General features: G+C 29.6%; 1 protein-coding gene across 2 annotated transcripts in view; it reads right to left on the bottom strand.

Moving 5' to 3' along the window:
- Positions 1–11,806, bottom strand: part of LOC142326173 (protein THEM6-like) — a 94,127-nt gene extending 82,321 nt beyond the window's left edge. Inside the window, exons 1-2 of one of the 2 annotated variants that reach the window (XM_075368427.1) lie at positions 11,404–11,525; positions 8,079–8,261 (exon numbers count right to left, since the gene is read on the bottom strand). In XM_075368427.1, coding sequence (XP_075224542.1) covers positions 8,079–8,112 — 34 coding nt within the window. In that variant the 5' untranslated portion in view covers positions 8,113–8,261; positions 11,404–11,525. Of the gene's footprint in view, positions 1–8,078; positions 8,262–11,403 lie in introns of both variants that reach the window. The other variant, XM_075368426.1, reaches the window with a different exon arrangement.
- Positions 11,807–22,538: the final 10,732 nt, after the last annotated feature.

The following is a 22,538-nucleotide window of genomic DNA, read 5'->3' as shown; positions in this document are numbered from 1 at the left end:
AAAGTGTAGTAGAAGCATAATTAGGCTCTTTCTCATCATAGTAATAATAATAAAAATATATTATTATTACTATTTATTTATTTGTTTGTATTTTTTGTGCAATAGGACAGCTTTCTATAGCCTTTGTATATTACACAATAGTACATAAAAAATATATATACATTAAATATAAATTTAAAATTTCAATATAAATTATAAATACAAAATTTAATCATAAGTTCATAATAATTATTAATCCATTAGTTCATCATCATTAGTTCATATAATCATTAGTTCATAAAAATAAGTGTAATACTGGTGTTTTAATTATGTTACACAATTATATTATTATATGTCTTTGCATAAATACAAGATTACAGATAAACATGTACACATAATTAAAAATACACATAATTCAGAAAACAATTTTAAATAATATAGTTTAATAACAATAATAACAACAGTTATAAATTCAAAAATTTACATCTTATCTCCTTCACCCAATTACATTTAATTAGAATTTCAGATACTTAATACACTGTCAATATATATATGTACAGGTAAAAATAGACACAAAAGAAATTTACATCATTGTCATACAATATTAACTGATTTTAATTATTAAAATATTTATTTATTTATTAATAGAAAATTGTTTTAATTTATGTAACTAAACTATGGACAAGCAGAAGAGGGTTAGTGTAGTTCTGCAGTAATCCAGTATTATGGGTTTATATGCTTTTAATATCTATATCATACCGGAGTAAAACCTACTCAGTTCAAAAACAAAATTCTTCCTTGGTTGGAAAAAGTCTATTTTATCATATTTGTTTACAGCAGTTAAAGCGCATCTCTCTGTGGGTGAGATAACTTGTGTAGAGTATGCAAGAGTACAAACGTTTTTAATATTGCGTCCGGGTATACGTAACTGTATTTCGTTTTCCGTAGGATTACACCCGTGTAATGCTTTATGGAAAAACAGTAAATCAAAGTATTCTCTTCGACATACAAGAGATGGTAAATTATGTAGTAACTGAAGCTGCTGTTTGCCAAGATGCTGACGTTTAAATTTGTGAGTCAGCCAAGAAAGAAAGTTGTTCTAAATGGATTCGATGTTATTCGATGTATAATTCTCGAAGAGAATAATAATAATAATATTAAGAAAATATAAATTTTATTCAGGTAGGTGTATAAGCATATATTTAATTGATAATTAAATTGCAATTGTCAAGTGTTTCTCTGTATAAATTAAATTTATAAAATAAATAACGAAAAAAAAATTAATTAGTATATAAGGTATTCCACAGGATATCAAATAGATTTCACCGGTATTTACCCGGAAGGATCAAGGAAATCCGTTAGAAAACCTTCATTACAGCAACATCAAAAAACAACTGCCAACAAAATTTTAATACTTTCCCGGCAAAGATTATTAATTCTTATATAGTGAAAAAATGATACTTGAAAAAAGTTACCAAGATTTTTTTTTATGAGCAGGGGTAATTTAAGATAAAGTTTAATTATAAAATTATATGTTTAAATAAACCAAAAAAAGTTTTAAAAACTGTATTTAAAGAAAAAAAAAAATTCTGCTTCCCCATCACCAAAAACCCCTTCCAAAAAATTTTTTTCTACGTTTACTGTGTAAAATAGAAGAACTAAAAAAAAAAATTTCCACTGAAGAATGTACAACTTCAAGTAGTAAAAATCTAAAAAATCTGAGAAAAAAGTTGTAGTTATTTATTCTTATATAGTGGAAAAACAATGTTACATGAAAATAAACAAAAAAATCAATATTTTTAAACTTTGATCGGCTCCCCCACCTTAATAATGTTCCTGAAGTATTTTTTGGGGTCACTTTCACTACTACTTTGTCTAGGAAGACAAAAAAAAATCGCTTAAAAAATATACTATCAATAGATTGATAGCAGTCGATTTTTGGAGAAAGTGGAATTTTGAAGCAAAATTAAAAAAAAATGGTAAGATAAGCACGCACGCATGGGTTGAGTTTAATATTTAACAGATTATATTTGCAAACATTTTAGAAAATTGACCGCAAAAAGCGATCAATTTGCCCTCCCCCCTGAAGAAATTGACCTCAAACTTTTACCAAAATATTGTCCCATAAATACGAGTGTCTGTACAAAATTTCATCAAAATCGGTTACTCCAGTTAAAAGTTATTAAGCTTTAAACATGCCAATACACATACATATCTTGTATGTACACGTATACATTGAACGTGTATGTACGTACGTACGAACATTAACCACACTTTTTTGTTTTTTGGGGATCCCTGGGGTCATGAAACGTTGATAAATGCAAATAAACCCACTCCTATTTTTTTACTGATTACAATACTTTCCTTGTTGCTGCATACCTCCAGCTATGATGCCAGGACAGTACTTATTTATTTATTCATGTAATACCAGATTACAGAATAACAGAGGACGTGACACGATGTCTTCAGTTCTCTGAAGAAATGCCAAGACATTTGTAGGCTGTCTGGCGTGTTAAATATAAATGTACCGGGAAATGTAGTTTTGAAGACACACAGGCCAACCATTCCTGAGACATGTGGTTAATTAAACTCCAACCAAAAATGAACACCAATATCCACGATCTAGGATTTGAATCTTAGAACTTTCGACTTCAAAATCAGCTGATTTATAATGACGAGTTTACCACTAGATCATCCCAGTCTATATATATATATATATATATTTAAAAATTCAATTAAAAAAATATATATATAAAAAACCACCATGTTTTTATTTTTATTTAAATATTTTTTTAATTTAAATTTTAATTAATATATATATATATATATACACACAAAATATCAATATAAAATAGAAGCAATACAGTTTATATATACTAAGACAAAATGTAGTAACTATATCAACTATATGAAACATGTGGCGGGAATGTAAGAATGTAGCCTGATAAGGAAATAGAATTAACAGGAAATGTAATAATAATTTTGAAGATGTTTGAAAAATAATTTGAATACACATTTAATTACACGTTAGATAAGGTTACAGAAAATTCTAACTCATTTTGTTTAATGTAGTAAATAACCGATCAAAATATTTAAGTAGTCTTCATTCAAGTATCTCCATTAAATAAAGATGTTTTACGCAATTCATTTTTGGTAAAAAAAAGGGGTTATTGTGATTGGCCTTGGTATCTATGAAAATAAATTAATATTACATATAAATTAAAAAAAGAAAATGTAGAAAATTTAAAGTAATACTAATTAATCAGTATTACTTTAAAACACGGTAACAAATAGCATAACTTTCTTGACTTTTTGTGAAAATCTTATCCACAAAAATTGATTTTTAATGAAAAATTTATCGGCGTCAATGTTTCATATGTAGATGTAACATTATCAGATTTCAATTTTTTTTTTTTTGTTAATGGAGTTCGAAAGTATAACCAATTAATAAAATTCGTTACTCTGACCAATCCTTTTAAAATATTAATAAAATTAAGATACTTAATTATCTTAATAAATAATAAACTTAATTATCGATTTTAGTGAATTAAGTATTAAACTACAACAGAATTAATGAAAACCAACACTGATTAAAATTTGTATATTTGAAATATGTGGGAAAGGGAATTTTTTTTAACCTTTAATTTTTCGTAAATATTAGTCTACTCATATTGAAGAAATAATAAATAAGTCGAGAAAAAAATTGCACTCATCCACAACAGAATTTTTCAAAACATTATTAGAATCAATGCTTCCTATCAATCCCATCAAATTTTAACTATATATATTAATGCAAATTTTGAAATGTGAAATATGACCTTATCATATTTTTTAAATTCATCAAAATAAGATTTTTCATGGCTAAAAAAATTGCTACGGTTGCGTATTTAAATTCTACAGAAACACAAAATAAAAGAGTTGATAACTATGTGTATATTGTTAACAAGATATAAAAATTAAAAAAAAGAATTCCGTATTTTCCCGGCTTTACCCTTTACACATTTTTATTTTAAAACCGTCATAAGGGTTTTTAATATTAATGACTTAATTACACAAATTTACCGTTCACTTGTCAAAAAGATCAAAATGTTCAGTGGAAAACCTTTTAGTTCTATTTCGCTGTCTTATCAAATTATGTTTTATTTTAGAAATTATACTGTAATAAAAGTATAATTTATTTTCGTAATGTGTATGTTGCAATCTGTTCAACTATTGAACAATAAGCAACCTCACTCTAGGCCCAATGAGATGAGGATGATATGTACTGTGTATGTAAATGAGGTGTAGCCTTGTACAGACTTGGCAACCATTTCTGAGACGTGTGGTTAATTGAACTCCAACTTCGAAAGTTCACCGGTGTCCACTGTCTATTATTCAAATCCATATAAAAGCAACTGACCTTTACTAGGATTTGAACCTCAGAACGTCCGTTTCCGAAAATCGAGTTAACCACTAGACATGGTGGGATAGTTGTTCACTAGTTGACGTACACATTAAGAAAAATAATAATAATTTAAAAAAATTAGAATTCTTTGGATGCCAGTTGACCCCCATAACCAAATGATTTTTTATCTCAAATTTATAGGGACTACTGTATTTAAAGTATAATTTCTAAAAAAAAATCCAAAATTTGGGTCCGATTTGACCCCCTTGCTTTATAGCTACCTCTAAGATTTTCAATAAAAGCTGTAACTTAAAAAACAGATAAAATATCAGAAATTATAAAAAATTGAAACAGTTTTTTAAGTCAGATTCTATGGGACCCGGCCTTTTAAATAAAAACGACGTGGGAGTTTTTTAAAACCTCCCATGTTGTCTACATTAATAGTAAGATACAGTTGGGTTTTTAATCTTGGAAAATTAATCGTAAAAAAATTGATATTTTAAGTAAGAGTCCTATTTAGTTCCCTATTTTTCCCCTTAAAATTGTATTTATTAGAAGTAGTTATTTACTTCAATAAGCTGGCCTTCTATTTGGTGGTGCAATGTTATTCAACTATTACACTTTACTAAAAAAAAAACTGTTTAGAATTCATGATGAATATTCCGATCAACTTAAAACTTTGGAATTTTATATAACTTAATCGAAGTAAAGTTCAATTTTCTACGACCACCATACAAAAATTAAAAATTTCAAAATGACGAAACCTTCCCTCCCCTTTTTTAATTTTCTCTAAAATTTAATCCCATCACTTGACCCTCTAGAGGAAGACTTTCTCCTTGTGAAGATCTCGGTTGAAACACCACCCTTTCCTTTCCCAGCCCTGATGGGCTTAACCGAAGGTCGTCTTTTAGATCTTCTAAACTTGATAACACAATACAGTCATCAGTTTGACTCCTGTCAGGATGCCATCAATGCAAATGCCTCGGCAGAGATTTCCATCAGGGTATTTACACAACCTAGTATCGTCTTCATGGTGCCTTTTCCAATCGAAACCATCTACCATAACTTAACCCTCAACTATCAAATTAACCGATCCGTGAAAGCGCGATCTCCGCGTCTACCTCTAATACAGAAGGTTTTACACAAAAACCTTTCGAATATCTAACTTCAGCTAGACTATGCACTCAGATAATTACTTGATAAGAGTCTTTAAATGTGAAAAATATTACTCTCATACCGACAAAACAAGTGTTGATCGAAAAAATGACAATATTGTCCTACAATTCAATTTTCTCAAAGTTTTCTTGATTTACTTAAAAATCAAAAATGATTCACAAATTTAATAAGCGTCTAATGAAAACATAACCTAAGTTTCTCTGTTCTGGTCCGCTTTCGGGAGCGAGGTCAACTGCCTACATCCTCCCATACCGCAGCTCCATCATAGAATTTTCCACAAATCCATTCTTATCCTAACAGCGAATATCTCAGCTAATCGAGGCTCGATAGAAAAACGCCTACCTTGGCGAAGTAAGCACCCAGGCGGGCCCCTCGCCACCCGTTTTGCTGTTCCATCTATAACGCATCAGACCTCCTCAGTCATCATCTGCAGGCTAAGAATCTAAGAAGCCAGAAATTATGTTTCATTCCCTTTTGGTTGTCCAATTAACTTGCGGATCAAATCCAGAATTGATCCTCGCAAGCTTTCTAGCTGCTTTGGTATGTTCAACTTCGTACCTGGTGCAGACATATAAGATATAACGCACACCATCAATGTTCTAAAATCCTAACACAATCCTTAATTAATCAAACAAGTCTGGCCAACCTATCTCGAAAAGCACTATGTCCAGAAAGAAACTGTGTAATATGCCGGTTGGGGTAAATCTACCTAACTGTATACTTTTTTCACATCAGAAAAATACTAGTTGAACGAAAAACTGGAAATGTATCTCAAAACCCCGTTTTTTGGCTTTAACTCCGGTTCCTGTGAACCAATTCGCTTAAAAATCAATAGGGCTTTATTTCCAATAGGATTACATCCCCCCTCCAAGTTTCGTAAAAATCGGTTGAAGTTTGCGTCCAATACAGCGAACGAAAAAATCTTTTTATATATATACTTACACACGTATGTTATAAATCCTTTGACCGGGTGCAGTAACGATTTCTAAATCCTTTGGAAAATGCTGCTAATAAGCAGTATTACTTTTAGTTTAATTGAGAGGAATCCGTGAATAAAGGTTAGAGATAAAATAAAGGTAGCACAAAATTTGGGCCTAAGTATAGAGTAATTTAAAAATGACAATTTGTTGTTATTGAACATACTTTGTTTAGATTGTGTTTTCGATTTTATTAGTATACAGATCAGTTAAAGATTTTACTAATTAATTCTTCACAAACTAGAAAATCTATATGGAAAATATCAGCATTGATAAAGGAGTATTAGCTGATGCAGGTTATTTGTTTTAAAATATTCATCATCAACATTGAAAACTGAGAAATTGTAAAATCAACAACTATAGACCTAGGCTGTTGTTGTATTCAAATATAGTAAGTATGTCGTTTATCATTAGCGGTCGGTTATAGAAGTTTTATGTAACTATTGTATAGTTGTTATAGAAGTATAACAAACAGCGATAGAAGTCGCTGTAACGATTTAAAAAAATAAAAATTAAATAATTTACTCCATCCTCTTATTTGCCTTGGGTTTTAGACTAAAAATAAAACATATGATCAGATTAAAAGTATCTAAAAGAAATGCAAGTCTATATTGGTTTAATGCGATGGACTGAGCATACGCACTTTTTACTAAACGCTCGCATTACCATCCAACCCACAATTCTCAGTATGCTTCATATCATGCATATAATAGATATTTTGTTAAAATGTACTACAGAACAAGAATATACAAAGAAACTTAACGTAATACACTACTACACACGCATACGCGATATTAGCACATATTTATGATAAATAAAAACATTTTACTCCGCAGCCATTATAACAATAGCATTTATTGGAATTAATCTATAAGCAGTATAGTATGTTTTAACAGATATTTTCAATTTAAATATGAAAATTACTTGTTTATTATATATTTAGCAATACTGGTTTTTATTATGAAGCGCATTATTTACATATATCAAATAAACAAAGCTGTAAATGTTATTCAGTGATTTATAACAGTACTCAAAAATTGTTGCGAGTACTGATGAATGATATTTATTACTCTTACATAATACCGGAATAACGTGCTCTAAATTGTTTAAACGATCCATGTAATTCAATAATACAACCAATTTAAACAAAAAAATAAATCAGGTTTCTATTAAAAAATTGTAGTCTAGTTACATTGTTACAAAAATGTACCTGTTTAGTCACTAGTAAGCCAATGTTCATTTGGTAACGGACGTTTTTTTTTATAGAACTGATTAAATGAACAATAGTATCTATTTGCACACATTATTATTATTTTTTTAATAATATAGTTAAATCTAGTAATCCTAAATTTTTCGAGATTATAAAAAAAACTCGGTGAAAACATCAGGAAATACTTATTATTGATAATATTTTTTTATTATGTTATTAAATTCTACTAATTAAATAAATTATCAGTAAATATTGAGTTGTGAAAATAATTAGCAGAATTATTCAGATGTGAAAAAATCTAGAGGCGTTAATTTATGTTATAAAAATAAACATTTCCTTTAAGTTGGTTTACCTGAAAAACCGGTTTGTTCTTCCGATTCTAACATCAGCCGAATTTAAACAACAGAATACACTATAGTTGTGATGGAGTGGCGGTCTTCGGATTCCTTTCCACAGTATTTAATTCCTTTTAGAAACTGGAGAGTCATTGTTTTACGAATATAAGTTGAAACACCATTTTGATTATGTACTTAAACTGCTGAAAATGCATAAGAATAGGTTACCAAAACTTATTGCATCAGAAATAATAAAGAATAATAGCTTCTGGTTTAAAGAATGGTCGGTATTAGCTTTAACATTAGATGTCAATGTAAATTTACCATTAGATAATATACCAAATTGGACAGGCGAGACGGAGAGGTTGTTGGAAAGAATGAAAAATAAGTAAGTATACAAAGGAGATCTGATTTTGAAATCGGGGGCTTCATTGTATTATACTCATTATAAATTGCTGGATTCCAATCTTCTGGGAAGGGATAGAATTATCTTAAGCAAATAAATTCTCCTCAGTTAGATGGATTATGAAAGCAAGGTATAAGCTAATCGATCTAAATTATAAACCGTGGGTCAGGGATATAAATGCGCTGTTCCTTACGTAATACAGAAGAACAAGAGGTTACTTTTCATTTTGTTGCTCGATGCCCTGTCCTCGTCGAATAGAGGAGTCTGCTAACTAGGGTGAATCTAACTGTCCCGTGATTTATTTATAACTTTTTTTGAGTGGAAAAAACTGATATAAGCCGACAGCCTATTGCAGAGATGCGTGGCATTGTAGATGAGAACTAGTTCGTAAGTTCAATTATTCACTGCTTAAGACTTCTATTGAAAATTGTTATAATATTATGTATGGTGTTGTTGCAATATTTCACCTTTTTATTTTTTTGTAATAAGTAAGGAAGTATTGTGATCGCGAAAAATGTCAGTTTTCAGATTTTAACAGAAGTATCCAATTTGACAATCTCTGAATCCATTTTGACTACTTTCAGCGTGACGTAATGTATATACGTATCTCGCGTAACTCAAAAACTATTAGCCGTAGGATGTTGAAATTTTGGATTTAGCGCTGTTGTAATATCTAGTTATACACCTTCCTTTTTGATTGCAATCGACTTAACCAAAAGTCTACAAAACAGCCCAATATCCCAAAAATTTGGATATTGAACTTTTTCTTAACTGCAGTAATAAGCCCTCACTGAGAGCTTTTCAACGACATATGAAAAGTGGTACTTAGTTTCATTGTTTCCGAGTTATAGCTAAATAAAATTTTAATTAATGAAATATTTGGATCTTACAAGGGAAGGCACGTCGGTTCGAATCGGACTTCATCTCCTTTTTTTTAAATTTATTTTTTTAACATTTTTTTTTTAATATAAATATATTGATTTATTAATAATTATTAACCATTGATTGTAAAAAAAATAGAATAACTAATAATCAATAATAACAATAAAAAAAAATGTATGAAAAAAATCAGAAGTTATTAGTGAAATAAGAATTTATGTAAAAATGTGTACATGTAATCTAATAGGCATTATTACATATGTGTATATGTAATAAATTTGGTGAAACATCTGATTATTTAATATTAATTGAAAATTATAATTTAGAATCGTACAATTTTTGAATTTTCTAATTTAATTTTGTTTAATTATTCTGGAATTCCTTTTAATTTTATCTACATTGAAGTTAATTACAGAATGATTGAAAAATAAACCCTCACAAAAACAACATATAACTGAGGCATACAAGCCCGATCTTTAATAAATAGCAAAAAATTCTTATATTTTAATTCGTTACTCCTCTGATTCGGTCGGACACATTCTTCTTCTAGTTTTTGTAGACTTCAGTAAAGCTTTTGATACCCTCATTCATAAAATCCTGCTGATTGGTTTGAAAAGAATAAGAATCTCCTTCGAAGTTATTTAAATGACAGAAAATTTGTTGTTAAAATAACTAATAGTGATCCGATGAATTATAATTTTGGGGTGCCACAAGGAAGTCACCTAGGCTAGATTTTATATCTTATTTATGTTAATGAGATTTTAAACAGTCTAACCCATAGTTTAGTTATGTATACTGATGATACTGTATTTTTAGTTGTAACAAAGAAGAATTTCATGCAGCAGAATCTTTATTGCAGAATGATTTTAACAAATCTTTAATATGGTCTCATAGTAACCAACTCGTTATAAACAAAAACAAAATTATGCTCGTAGAATTCAAATCTGCTCATGTGAAATATGATTCCTTGCCTACATAAATCTTTCTTGTAAAATTAGAGCTTGTCTGAATAGATTTCATTACCTGAAAAATGTCCTCTCACATAAAAGTCATGTATAAAGTCCTAATGGAATCTTTAATAAAATTTGGTGTGGAGGTATGGAGTTTGGCAGCCGACTCGTATTCAAAAATTATAACTTAACTTCAAAAAAGAGCCCTTAAAGTGGTTTCAGGTTTGTCAAATGACCCAAATTTAAATATTTAAAATTGTAATACGTTAACTCCTCTAGAATATAATTTTTTGTCTACTTTGTAAATTATTTTTCTAGCTAAGCTACATCTACAGCCCTTTATTTGGGATACAAGAGAATGTACACGGTACCAAATTGTTTTAATTTATATGTTAGAAGTCTTTAAAAATCCAAATTCTAACTAATTTTTAAAAAAATTCCTCCACATATTTTAGAAAAAAAATAAAAATAAAATATTTGAAGAAGTTTTTAATTATTTATTAGTGGGAATTTCTTAATAGTTATTTTTTCTTAAATTATCGTATGTTTATTTGTACTATGTATTAATTATTATTTGTTTTTTTTTTTTTTATATTATAATCGTCATTTCTCTTTTATTGTAAACTGTATGATCTATGTATTATTTATTTTTTGATAAAAAAATTAAGTATTGGATAAAAGTTTAACTATTATCTAAGGATATAAGTAAATTTTTCATTATATTTTTTTGTAATGTACTGTGTGAATAACTTGTATTCAAATTATATTAATATGGTTATCTGCTGGAAAGACTAATACCTTGGCGGGACCCAATATCAAATAAGTAAATAAAAAAATAATAAAATATAAATAAAAATTTTGGCGAAATTTTTTTTTTTAAACTTTATGATAGATTTTAGCAAAATAATTAAATGACTAAATATTAAAGCATTATAAATATCATAAACGACTTTTTCATATAATTTTATTAGGAAGAGTTCCATCTTGATAATAGGTTAAAATTTAACTAATTAAAGATTCTTTTGATAGGACACCTTCGGATTATCCTATTATAAAAAAAAGCTGTGCAAACGTTAATTGTTATTAATTAAATTTTTCTCTACTCACCGTATAAAGTTGTAGTATCAGATATTTTACATCTCCTGTGAAATAAACTTCCAAACGCTATAGTTAATAATGCCCGTAAAAAATAGTTTACATCGAAAAACATATAAAGTAAGGCCACCAACCATATCGTACCAGTAACCATAATTTGAATTACGAAAACTTAACTTTATATAAATTGTAATGCATAGGGTATTTTAAAAGAATACAAATTTACAGACTGAATATCTGTTATATAACCGACCACTTTTCCTGAATAGTTAAACACAAGTCTGTTAATTCTATCCGAGTTATAACTAGCGCCTTTAATATTTGGAAAAGTTAGAAACTGCGCCAATATAATAAAAACCGGTCGAGACGAGCTGAAAAACTAGATCGCGTCGCGTATTTAATTAAATACTGCCGATTCACGACGATATCGCTTTTTGTCTAAGTCGGTATAAACGTCCTTGCTATCTTGCTGCTGTCGAATCACGTGATGACAACAGTTTAGTGTTCTCCTACAGACACATACAAGTTAAACACATACTGCTTATTAAATAACTCTCAACCACAATAACGACGATTTAAAAACATAAATTTAAATTATCGAATTATATTAATGTGAAACATGTTCCTTTTGTTGTAAAACTCAATACTTCCTGAATCCGTTTTATTTTTCACTGTCCCAAAAATAAAAAAAATGTGATGTGGAAACCACATTACTTCCTTGTACGCCTATTAAATTACATAAATTTTTCTTTTTTCTTTTTTTTATTATTGAATTATAATTTGTTGTAAAAATGGTTTTACAATCACAGGTTAACAATTCTTAATAAACCAACATATTTAAATTAGAAAAGAAGTTAAAAAAAAAAAGAAAATGAAGTCAGGTTGAACCGATATGCCTTCCCCTTATAAGACGAAAATATTTTATTAATAAAAATTTTATTGCGCTAATTTTATTGGACTAATGAAAATAAACACCACTTATGTTATATCGTTGAAAAACTCTCAATGAGGGCTTATTAATGCAGTAAGAAAAAGTCAAAAATCCTAATTTTTTTTGGATTTTGGGCTTTTTTGTACACTTTTAGTCCAGTCGATTGCAATCAAAAGGGGAGATGCACAACTAGATGTTACAACAGTTTTAAATCCAAAATTTCAACATTCTACAGCTAATCAATTTTTGAGTTACGCGAGATACATACGTACGTACGTGCGTACAGACGTCGCGCCGAAACCAGTCAAAATGGATTCATTGACGGCCAAAATGGATATTTCCGTTGAAATCTGAAAACCGAAATTTTTCGCGATTACAATACCTTCTTGTACTAAAAAATATTCAACAAAAAACTTTTTTATTATTTAGTTAATAAATAGTAACAATATTCGTGTATTAAGAATTTTTTTATGAATTTATATGTATCTTAAAAGTTTATATTTTATTACAAATAAGTGAATATTTTAATAATTTTAAATATTTTACAATGTTCTAAATGAATTCAGATTTTTATTTTTTATTTTTCTCCATAATTTTTACTTTCCTGGCTACAGCTGTATTGCTGTTTAAGCAGCATAACTATAAAGGAAAAGTATAGCGATCGGATAAAATATTGGGTATCGAAGTTTTTGCAGATTTTTATGTTTCAAGACCCATTTGGTCCAAACATAAAAGTCTTATAGAAATTTCCGGTATTTTGACATTGCATTCACGGGAATGCAGGAATGTATGGGTGTGAGATTAGTTAGAGATAAAATGCAAGAATAAAATTACGAAATTTTTAAAAACTCGTTTTATACTTTTTAGTCATACTTTAATCAAATTATTATCATATATTGCATGAGTTTAATTAGTAGGTTAATTTTGGATTTCAAAAGATAACATCATATATTTAAATTTCTAATATATTTATAAAATATCAAACAAATTTTCACTAAAACATTTACTATACAAAGTACTGTAATAGTGTAGTTTTTACATAGTGAAATTTTATGGAGCCGAGTGAATCGTCAGGAGCTGTGTCTCAACATACTGCCCGCCAAAAATCATATGCATATTATACAGAGTTATCATAAAAGAATGGTGCGGTTTTGAACATGGTTTAAATTAAAACAGAATTACTTACAGTTTATGTTTTTTATTTTTCAAATTTGTCGTCTCAAACATTTTTTTACATAATAAATAAATTTCAATATGTGCGCCCTTAATCGCTCGACAAATGTCCAAACGATACTCAACTTCTCTCCAAACATTGGTTAACATTTCTTCGTTAATGGTTGTCATTGCTTCATTAATCCTGTTTTTTAAGTGGTTTAGGTCGCAAATTTTTTGTGTATAAACAACGCTTTTGATGAACCCCCACAAGAAAAAGTCGCAAGGTGTCAGGTCTGGACTCCTTGGAGGCGCAAGTATGGGTCCTTGCCGGCCTATCCATCGATCTCCAAATTTTTCGTTCAAAGCGTCCGTGACCAATGCATTGAAGTGCGGAGGAGCACCATCTTGTTGGAAATAAAGTTGATGAATGTTTTCGAGTTCATCCAGCTGAGGAAAGGAATAATCGGTTAACATGTCAAGATACGCAACTCCATTAATTGTTTTTTAAGCAAAGAAGAAAGGCCCTATTACACGATTATTCATCACACCACACCAAACATTAACTTTAGGCGAATTGCGTTGTTTCTCAATAATTGCGTGTGGGTTTTCAGAGCCCCATATTCGTGAATTGTGTCTGTTAACACATCCATTCACATGGAATGTAGCTTCGTCTGTAAAAATTATATCATCTAAAAATGAGTCGTTTTCACTTATTCTGTCCAACATTTCAACATCGAAATTGCAACGTTTTACACCATCATCGGGTTTCAATTCCTGCAGTATCTAGATTTTATAAGCGTGTAATTTCAGTTTTTTATGTAAAACTTTGTGAACTGTTGATTTTGGAATACCTAATTCGACGCTTCGACGGGAGATGGACTTCCCAGGACTTCTAATTGCCGATTGTCTAATTAGTACAACCGTTTCGTCTGGTACACTTGGTCTGCCGGTTGATTTCTGTTTCTTAACTGATCCAGTTTCTTCGAATTGTTTGAACCAACGTGCTATGTTATTTTTGTGTGGTGGATCTCTTCCGAATTCACGTCGAAACGCACGTTGAACTAAAATTACGGATTTTAATTCAGGTATCAATAAAACACACTTTGCTTTGTCTTTATCCGAGAACATAGTAACTCGCTAAACTCACCGCAACAACTATACAAGAACTGACGTTGTGGTTACAACTGCTGATAAACAAACTTTTGGGTTGGAGGCTTTCAGGGATACCAATAAAACATCTAAAATTTCCCTGCAATCTTGCTATGAATTACTGAAACCGCACCATTCTTTTATGATAACTCTGTATATGAGTGATAACGAAATGTTGCCAAATTCGAAACCACAAAAACTCCCCCACCAAGTTTTTGTCATTTTTTTATGTCAAACGGCTATCGGATTTGTCATCTGCACCCCAAAAACCCCGCATAGCCGTTTGCAGATTTTGAAATTTTTTACACCCGCACCCTTAATTTACCTCCGTACGGGGGGATGTTTGCAAAAGTAATGGTGGAATATTGTATTCACCCGACCTTAGGAACTGTACAAAATTTCATCAGTCGGCAATGTCAGGAAGTATGTTAAATTAAGGATGCAAGATTTGAGGACAAACATGAAAAAAAAAAAAACATTGCGAGTTAAAAAAAGCAAATTAAAATGACATTGGTTCAATTTAATACACTAGTTTCTGTCAAATAGTACTGATAATCATTTGAGTGTGTCGAATAATGGTCGCGTGATTGATTGCCGCGTGGTATAAAACGAAATAACTGATGAAAAAAATTGTAACAAACCGTTATTTCTTTTAATAGTTTTTATATATTTTATATACTCGTATTTTGATTATATTTTTTATTCTGCGTAAAGGTGGTCTAACCGAAGACAATTTTTCAATGTAGTCTTTTTTAAATGGGCAACCAGTGTGTTCGATAATATCTATTAAAGTTTTATATGCATAACTACTCACAAATAAAAAAAAATCTTAAAATCATCTTTGTACACCGTAAAATATTTCTTTTCGAAACTTTTTTTATGAGTGAAAGCTATTTACTGTACACAGGTAATTTTTTTAAAATTGCGCAGAACTGCGCAAGAAGATCGACTTTTCGTTTTTTTATTTTGTAAAATTATTTTTTTCATTCACCACTTTTGACTCACTGCATAAGCGTGTATGAAAAATACACAAATACGAAGTCAACATAACTGAAGAACGACTAAACCAATCTCGTCAAATTTTCTCAGGCAAAACTACAGATGCACTACTAAAGCATATCTAAATTTCAATGAAATTGATCAAGTAGTTTTTAAAGATTTTCGATCCCAAATTTTATGCACATGATCTTTTATATAAATATATATATATATGTAAAAGTAAGGAAAGTACATTTTAAGTGAATGTCATTTTCGTACTTCTTATACCTCAAAACTTAAAGAAAATTCAATCTCAGCCCCCCTCCACGCTACCACCTTGCGACCGAAAGTAATGCCGTTCTTTTCTTCTAAAAGTTGGTAAAAAAGTAAAATTAAGAACTTATTTATTTATATTTTAAAAATCTGTAAACTGTTGGAAATATTTTACCAAAATATTTTGATAAACAGCTTCGCTTTTCGTGCATGGGACATGTTTTCTTCATTGTCTGTTTTATATATTTCTGCTTAAGATCCAATTAAGAAATGAAGGCCGTTTTCAAGTATATACTTGAAAACTTTTACCGGTTAGGGTTTGCAATCCTTGTTGAAAATGTTTATCGATACTAATATTATATTTTATTTTTAGAAAATTGCGTTCGTGAAGAAGATAACGAATTGTTTACAATAGATACGGTCCAGTTATTTTTATCGTGAGGATCTTTAACGCGGACCGAAGATGAGGTGCCCTCTACACGTCACAAAGCGGGTAAGACAATTCATTAAATAAAGTATACCAAAATTAATTTCTGTAAACACCGTTATTTAAGAACATCGGGTTGTTGTAATTTATTATCATGCCTCTTTTTTAAAAAATACATCGAAAATAATAAAACAAAACTTTTTGTCATTTTCTATTGACTAATGGACGAATTTGAGCCGATAGATACTCATAAAATAAGTTAAGTACGGAGACAAGGCACGCAAAAGTTTTTTCAGTAGTAAGGAGGTAAAAAGTTTTAATTTAATTACTTGTATATTCGGTTATTGACTAAGACCGATTCTATCTATCTACTACCTACTACTCAAAGCCTAGAATATTAGTTCTAAGTTTTTTTATAATTATGCATTATGTGAGTAATACGATACTATTTTAACATGTAGGCTATAGTAAATTAATAAATTAAAATTTGAATAGAGACAACCCATGGCTTTTATCGTGGGGATAGTAGGCATTTTTACAACGGACCGAAAATGAGATGCGGTTAAGAATTGTAAGACAAAAATGATATCATCCATTCTATTGAAACATAAATTACCGAATGATAATAGGATAAAAGTCGAATAAAAACTGCAACTTCAGACAGAATTAATATACTTTCATCGGTTTTTTACTTATTTAAAAAAAGTATATTTTTTTTGTAATTTACAAATTTTCTCCTCGGCCAGATTTTTTTTATAACTGAAATGGAATACTGATATTATGAGGTAAGAAAACCAATAAACTAACAGATTATTTTAGGTTTACGTTTTTGTATGTAATAAATTATTTAAGGCTCATTCTACATAAAAAATGAATAATTTTTACTAATCGATTGATTTAATAGCGATCAGAATAAAATATTTATTTATTTTTGTTGTTTAAAGACAAATCTATTCGTTTTTAAATTTTATATTATACGATCAATTATTCTATTTGACCATATAATACACAGTAATCGGTTAACTTACGTAATAGACGACCGTACTTAACAAAAAGGTCTTTTGCAATTGCGTCTGAAGAAAGAACTAAAATTATAAATCTGAGAGATCTCTTAGTCTGGATCTGTGTTATAATAAAGTTTTAGATTGGTTTTAAGGGATTTTCTGTTCTTCTAAAGAGATAGACGTCATTAGAACTACTGTTATAATCCCATGAAATCTTCCCTGCAAATTTATAACACGGTTTAATTTTATTTTTTTCAAATTTATTATAGTATTTAATTTTAAATAATACGGTAGATTTTCGGTTTGAAATTTTCCATTTTTAACAAAAAAATTTGTGTTTTATTACATAAATAAAAAATGTAAAGAAAGTCTAGAATAATAGTATAAAAAATAAATTAATAGAATAATAATAATGGTGTTTTTCTTTTAATGAACACGTTACTTTAAAATTTGGAAAATAATCTTTTTTTTTAATACATTACAGTGTTTACGTAATAGACCGTATTTCAGAAGTGATCGTATAGTATTATGTAGGCTAGTGTTTCCTTAATTTAAAAGAACGTTTGTTCTTGTTTGTTAAATGTGACTTGTTTAAAGCCTATAGTGACCTAAGAATGAAGTTGACATACAGGTTTCGTTTTTCAAGGTCTTTCATGACCTTGACAATAACTCCAGTGTTTTAAGAATTATCAGCAATCGTCTGTGTGCTCGCTTGTGTAGTACTTTTTATACGTCTACAATGAAACTAATTGCTAATTGTCTACTCTTACACCTGCTTGCTATAACCGGTGGGACATAAACCCCTTGTGACGTTTTTTATAAGAGCTTACCAAATCACTTTTTTTAACTTCTTTACACACATTCGTAACTCATTTATTGTAACGTATTTGATAAAATAGCGTCGTATCACTACTTAATGCACAATTACGAAATTTTTATTAAAAGTAATTTTGAAATCTGATATTTACATTTCATTTCTTCAAATATATTTCGCTGTTTTTCTTCAAAATAATCGGGCAAACTGTTACAAAATTTTTTTCTATTTAAATTCTTTATGTTTTTAATTAAATAAAAAGTATATATATACTCATACATATATACACGAGTATATAGAATATTTATATATATATATATATAAATCGTTACGCATTTCGATAGTGTACTTCTGAAACCACTTCAAGAAAGAAGTTCGTCTAAAGATAGGTCTGGAGGTATTCCAGATTACCTATCTGTTGTATTATGTTTTAATAGAAATTTAATTTATTTAATCTCTAGAACGGATTGAGGTATTTTATAAAATATGATATATCACCTTTTTAACTAATATTTTCTATAAAATACGAAAAAAAGATAATTCTGATAAAATGTAATTTATATAATGGGTTGTCAAGAAAGTAATTTTGGTTTTTTAGCACGAAATAAATATCGTACAACAATGGATTTGTTGTCAAAGCAGCCCGCTCTAACCATGCACCTTATATAGATCATAAATAGCCTTCCAGTAAAATAATCATCAAAATCAATCAGCAATTGCATGAGACTGGTACATTTGAATCGCTGATTAATGATTGCCATAGATTTAGGATTGTCTTCATACCTGAATAAGGAGAACGGGTTTTGGACGAAATTGTAGAGGATCAAAAATTGTCACGGAGAAAAACCGCTCGTTAGGAAGTTGTTACCGAAATATTTCGTATGAAATATTTTTTTACCACCACAGACTTACAAATAAGGGCCGATTTCTATCACTGGCTAGTGAACCATCGTGTTCGTGATCTGAAATTTTTATCGAATATTTACTTTAAAAATGAGAAAACACAAAAAATGGAAAAAAATAAATTTCTCTAACAATTCTTCGGGAAGAAGAAAATGCATATTTTTGTTTTGCGCCAAGGCATCAATATCGGTTTTCTGTCGATGCACGGGCATCTTAGAAGATTCCATGATTGAGCTTTAATTTTTGCGTAATACATTAACTAGAAGTATATCACGAATTATTCACCAAACATTTTTATCTATTTATTCTCAAAACAACAACAGACTTACGCCAATCATAGTTAATCTATGGTAAATGAATATTAACGAATGAAAACTGGAAAGCATAGCCAAGATTTGAACCTAGAACCTTTCGGATGACAGGCCGAGACGCTACCACCTTTGCAGTTTAGTAATAGCAATATCACTTCACGATATACTGAAAAATATTCCTCGAGCACACCACACACAAGTGTGGTTTCTAAGCGATGGTAATCCTGATGTTTCGTTTATGCTGGTGGACTGTAAATAAAACAAATACTGATTCGAATTAACGACTGTATATTATATGTTCATGATTTAATTTAATTTGTATTATATTGTTGAAAAATACATTTAATTTAATGTATGTACATGTCTACTGTATGATGTGTAAATCTTGACTGAACAATATGAGTCTTCAAATGATAGATCAAGACTAGACTAGACGAGACGAGACTGACTGACTGATTCTAGCGCAGAGCCGGTTTATATAGTGTAGATGGTGACGAATGATTCGCCAAGAGCTGTGTGCGGTACGGAATCGAGTGAATCGTCAGGAGCTGTGTTGAATTATAAGGAGCTGAGTGAATCGTACGGTGTTGCGCCTAAACGTACTGTCCGCCATAATTTAACTCATCTTACGATAATATAATAAGATTGAATCCAACAAGCTTGGTGACTAGGCCGTATCGTATGGTTACGTGTTACGCACTAACAATTAATGAATAAAATCACATGTTTAATGAAATACAAATAAATTATGTTGAAAAGAAGAAAATCTAATATTTAACACCAGACGGTGCCAGACAACAAGCAGCGCTACCTGAACCCCTAGTATATGTGTATAGCGCACTAATAGCCAACCTGGATGAACTGAGAGCTAAAATAATTAATGTTTGTAACAAATTAGACCAATAATTCCTGGAATATATGAACCTGTTTGAACTTCAGGGGTCACAGAGACTGAGACCTGCATTAATATAAATGAAGATGGACATGTTAAGCAACTACTTAGTTTATTTCATACAAGTATTAAAGTAATGTTCCATTTGTTAAAGTAATAAAATGAAACGTTAGACCTAAATAATAATGAAATTTAAACTGTTAGAGATTTTGTGAAGTTTTTCGTTTCTTTTTCGAAGCAAGGTTAACAGGAGTTGCTTATTTGAATATTCTGCATACATGGCTCTTTTCACAACTGGAAGATGAACCAGAATTTTTTTGTGTAATAATACTGTGCGCCACCTGACTGGCATAACTCTGTAAGGCATCGGTTGAATGACGTTTTCCCTGAATGCTGGATAAGTCGGTATTGAGATTGTTTGAGGTGTGCTCCAAGGTCAACCGATTTACAAGGTCTAACCCTAAGCAATTTTTTCCTTTTGAGGTTTATAAAAGATGCCACCTTTATCTACTGATCTACCCGATTTGAGACACAGGATTGAAAGAGCTGTTACTTCCATTACTCCAGACATGTTGATTAAACTATGAGGCGAATTCACCTATCTGTTGGATGAGTGCCGCGTGAAGAAAGGTTCTCACTCACATTGAACACTTGGAGGAAAAAAGGTAAGTTATTCTTTCATACTATTTGAGATTCTTTATTGTAAGTAACAGTTAAGAGATATCCTTTAAAACTCCGATATTACATTTTATTTATTCTGTATAATATTTAGGCTTACGCACAATAGATATAGGTATAATTGTAATGATGGACCGAAAAACATAGTTCAGTAACATCAGACATAATAAGTAAAAATAGATTGATGATCAATAGTTTTTTACATCATTGATATATACATTTTTATCGTCTTTACAGTTTTCTGTTCTTTAAAAATATTTATCTTTAGAAATCTATTTTTACGCTAATTTTTTTTAAGTTATACAGGCTACAAGTGATAGAAACAGTCACTTGTAGTCTGCATAACTTAACAAAATTAGCGTAAAAATATTTATCGTAAAAATATTTTTAAAGCATATAAAACGACGATAAAAATACATCAATGGTCTAAAAAACTCCTGTCAAATATCTACAAATATTTGTGCACATAATTATAGAAATATTTATATCGATCGTGATCGTTAAGTTTATTCAACGGCACTCGTGTACGTAATAATACTCTTTTGCTAACTCAACATCAGAGAAAACATTAACATGGGCCCGTAGCATTAACAGAGGCCCGATCTATTTATAGAATTCTACTCGTATCTAATAAAACGTTTATTTTTGTTTTTATTTTAATAATAAAAGTGTAAAACGTTCAGATTAGTTTATATTTCCAAATTAACTACCGTTTCACACAATTTCAATTTTGTTATTCAAATAACTTTACCAATAATCGTAAATTCTATTTTAATTTCATAATATATTATATCAATGATATTCCTAAGCTACAGAAAGAAGATTGATTGTCTACGTTATCAATACTGCAAAAAATACTTTAAATAGTTCATCATTATTATTATTTTTTATAATAAAAGTAAAGTATAAAATTTTTACTTTACAATAGTGCCCTACTTAGTGGTGACAGTGTATATAACATACTTTTCACTACAGAAAGGGGTGCAGCATTACATTATCTACCACAAACTGTCTATGTAATAACCTAATTCAGTTACCTTATAGAGTTTAAGTAAACAGACTGCACGTGTAAGCGTTCAGGCGGCCGATCACAACCATCTCCTGTAAATCCTTATAAATATAAAAAAAATACGCGACGTTAATATTAGTAACTACGCGCTGTTATATTTTACAAAATTTTTTCATATGTTTCAAATTTAAATAAATTAAGAAATGTTAAATGATCAATAAATATTTCTTACCTTGTTCGGCACGTCATACTCCATGAGTATTTTATTCATTGAAGTTGTTTATCGTGACGTAGATTTCTTGAGTTTTTTAAGAGTTATGAAATTATTGTCACTAATAGTAAAAGTTCATTAAAATCTTAGTTTAAATTTCTGTGATAATAAATTCAATTTAATTTTCGTCATCCGATTGCGAGAAATATTTTGTGCTGTATATGTTAAGAGATTCAATGAGAGGCTCAATTCTGTTTTCTATTATATTATCCAATTCCCAATAATTTGGTTCGACAATATCCTTGTATATTTTATATAACTTTTTCTATTCCTATTGTTTTATCGATGGCTTTTAAGCATAAATTTTTAACATCAGATATTTTAAAAGTAGTATTTTCTGTCGCTACGTAAC

Source organism: Lycorma delicatula, chromosome 6 (assembly GCF_047948215.1).
Source record: "Lycorma delicatula isolate Av1 chromosome 6, ASM4794821v1, whole genome shotgun sequence".
Lineage (NCBI taxonomy): Eukaryota > Metazoa > Arthropoda > Insecta > Hemiptera > Fulgoridae > Lycorma > Lycorma delicatula.
This window is presented reverse-complemented; position numbering and strand designations above follow the sequence as displayed.